Here is a 2,623-nt window from a genome sequence, read left to right on the forward strand (position 1 = left end):
AAAGCCTTACGACTCGTCGAGAATGAGATTACATGCAAATGTAGTTGCTTTACCCGAGACTCCTTCCTGTCTGCCTGCATTATGACTGTTTTACTAATAAAATACCGTAGTTCCTGTCTATGCCAGCTTTCATTTTGATTTATTATAAATTTTTTTTTACATAATTAAATCTATTACAACACTCAACGAACAAGAATCGTTTTCTTTCGAATATATAAGTATTTTAAAAACATTCGAAATTTTATAAGTAAACGAAGAATATTCGAAAAATCTTTCTCACAACTTTTCGTATTTCAGTGACACTTTCGACTAATTTTCTTTCTCTTTCTATGTTTCTCTCGTATTTTATTTTACACAGAATTTTATGAAACATTTCTAAACTTCCGGTTTATTTGAAAACTTTTCAATCATTTCAGTATCAGTGATAATTTTATTTATTATTAGATATCGAAATACGTAATTATTTCGTCATGGTGTACGATACCGAATTTAAAGAGAATAATTTCTGTTTTGTAGGTATTTGTTGATGGTAATGCCCTTTTATTTGCTGGGCATGAGATCGAATGATATCCTATACAATCCAAATCCATTATATCACACAGCTGGTGGAATGCTCGGAGTAGGTTTCGCGATTCTCAAAGGTATACCATCCGTGTTAAGGACCAAGTTTTCAGTGACGGCTTATTGGACAGATTGCATCAAATATAATTGTACCGTAGGTGGTTTACAAAATTTTTACACATTATGTTATTGTAGCGTTCTCAATGAAATTAATGCTTTCTGGAGTATAATTCATTCTTTTCTTTATTGCAATGTTGATTAGTTTTTCTTTTTTCTTTAAATACAGAAGTAATAGGCGTAAAGCTATTAAGTTATGTGTTCAAATTATTTTGAGTATTTTAATCATTAATTAATTACAACTTTGTAAGTGAATTTTAATGTTGTTAATGCATTTGTTGTTATTGTACTATATGGTACGGTACTTAAGCGCTGTACAATTTTCAAAAGTAAGGACACTATTCTATCAAACTATTTTCTTGTTCAACAGGCAGCACAATATGTCGGTGAAATGTGCCGTTATTTGTTGAATGCACCATCTAGACCAGAAGATAACGCGCATCGTTTAAGACTAATGTTTGGAAATGGTATGAGGCCTCAGATTTGGAACGAGTTTGTTAAACGTTTCAATATTAAACGAGTTTCCGAGTTTTATGGATCTAGCGAAGGAAATGCTAATATTGGTAAGAATATTCATATACGTACATACATACACTACCGGCCAAAAGTTTGGAATCACCTCCCACTTTTCATCAATATTAAATCTGCTGCTATTTTTTTAAAGATTTGAAGTTTATCTCAATTCCACTTTTATCAATTTATCTCATATCAATTGATTCGAATGATAAAAAATTTTCAAAGTCGCTGACCTTTTTTGTGTCAATTTTTGTGTAAATTGTAATGCTCAGTGATTCCAAACTTTTGGCCGGTAGTGTATGTCTAAAGAACTAAACAAATATTTTGTGTGTAAATTTTTGTGTAAATTGCAATGCTCAGTGATTCCAAACTTTTGGCCGGTAGTGTATGTCTAAAGAACTAAACAAATATTTTGTATAATAAAGGAACTTCTTTATTGCAACACTAAATTTTATTTTATCGAAGTATTTAAATTAATTTCATTATTTTAACAATATTGGACTTTTGCAGTAATTTTGTTGCTTTAGTATTGCAGAGAATTTTATTTACTCGTGACAATCAAATCTTGTATCCATTTTAATTACTTTTTTTATATCTGTGTACGATTTGTAATATATTTTTCTATTACAACAAATTGAAATGTTTACAAATTTTATTTCATAATACGGTCACGGTATATCGAGGTATTCTAAACAATTTTTATTTTTATGTTACAGCTAATTTCGATGGCCGAATTGGAGCCGTCGGTTTTGTACCATTAATTGTACCGCGAGTATTTCATCCTTTAGCAATTATTCGAGTAAACAATGAGACATACGAACCTGTTCGAGGATCGAATGGTTTGTGCATAAGAGCAGAAACAAGTAAGAATTTATGAACTTGAAAAGTATTTCATGAAAAAAAAAAAAAAAGAATGTTTTAATTTATAGTACCGTGTATGATGGAATTTAGCATCCACGTACTCATAATTAAAATATTAATTTAAAGAAGAAACAATTTCTATATACAAAGAAAAAATAATTCTTTTCAACATAGATGAGCCAGGAATGTTCATAGGATTAATAAAAGAAGGAGACGCGTTGAGAGAGTTCAATGGATATTTAGATAAAGAAGCGTCGAAAAGGAAGATAATACAAGATGTATTTGCTAAAGGCGATAAGGCTTTCTTGACAGGTAAGTTGTGTTTAAAAGCTGATAAAAATTACAGTCATAAATTGTAAATATATATACGAAATTCTATCTCAATTAAATTAAACATTTACCTTATGATTCTTGTTTAGGTGACATTTTAGTAGAGGATGAATATGGTTACATTTTCTTCAAAGACAGAGTAGGCGACACATTTAGATGGAAAGGAGAAAATGTTGCCACTGCTGAAGTGGAAGGTGTTATTAGTATTATTGCAGGAAAAAGGGATACCACCGTTTAC

General features: G+C 30.3%; 1 protein-coding gene across 1 annotated transcript in view; it reads left to right on the forward strand.

Annotated features, from left to right (window-relative positions):
- The window catches only part of LOC108574506 (long-chain fatty acid transport protein 4-like), a 10,331-nt gene that overhangs the window by 6,505 nt on the left and 1,203 nt on the right, over positions 1 to 2,623 (forward strand). The window contains exons 5-9 of the mRNA XM_017937113.1: positions 517 to 715; positions 1,049 to 1,241; positions 1,911 to 2,057; positions 2,230 to 2,367; positions 2,475 to 2,623. The exon at positions 2,475 to 2,623 is cut by the window's right edge and continues 1 nt beyond it. Coding sequence (XP_017792602.1) covers positions 517 to 715; positions 1,049 to 1,241; positions 1,911 to 2,057; positions 2,230 to 2,367; positions 2,475 to 2,623 — 826 coding nt within the window. The remainder of the gene's footprint in view (positions 1 to 516; positions 716 to 1,048; positions 1,242 to 1,910; positions 2,058 to 2,229; positions 2,368 to 2,474) is intronic.

The sequence above is a fragment of the Habropoda laboriosa genome, unplaced genomic scaffold (assembly GCF_001263275.1).
Source record: "Habropoda laboriosa isolate 0110345459 unplaced genomic scaffold, ASM126327v1 scaffold193, whole genome shotgun sequence".
Taxonomy (NCBI): domain Eukaryota; kingdom Metazoa; phylum Arthropoda; class Insecta; order Hymenoptera; family Apidae; genus Habropoda; species Habropoda laboriosa.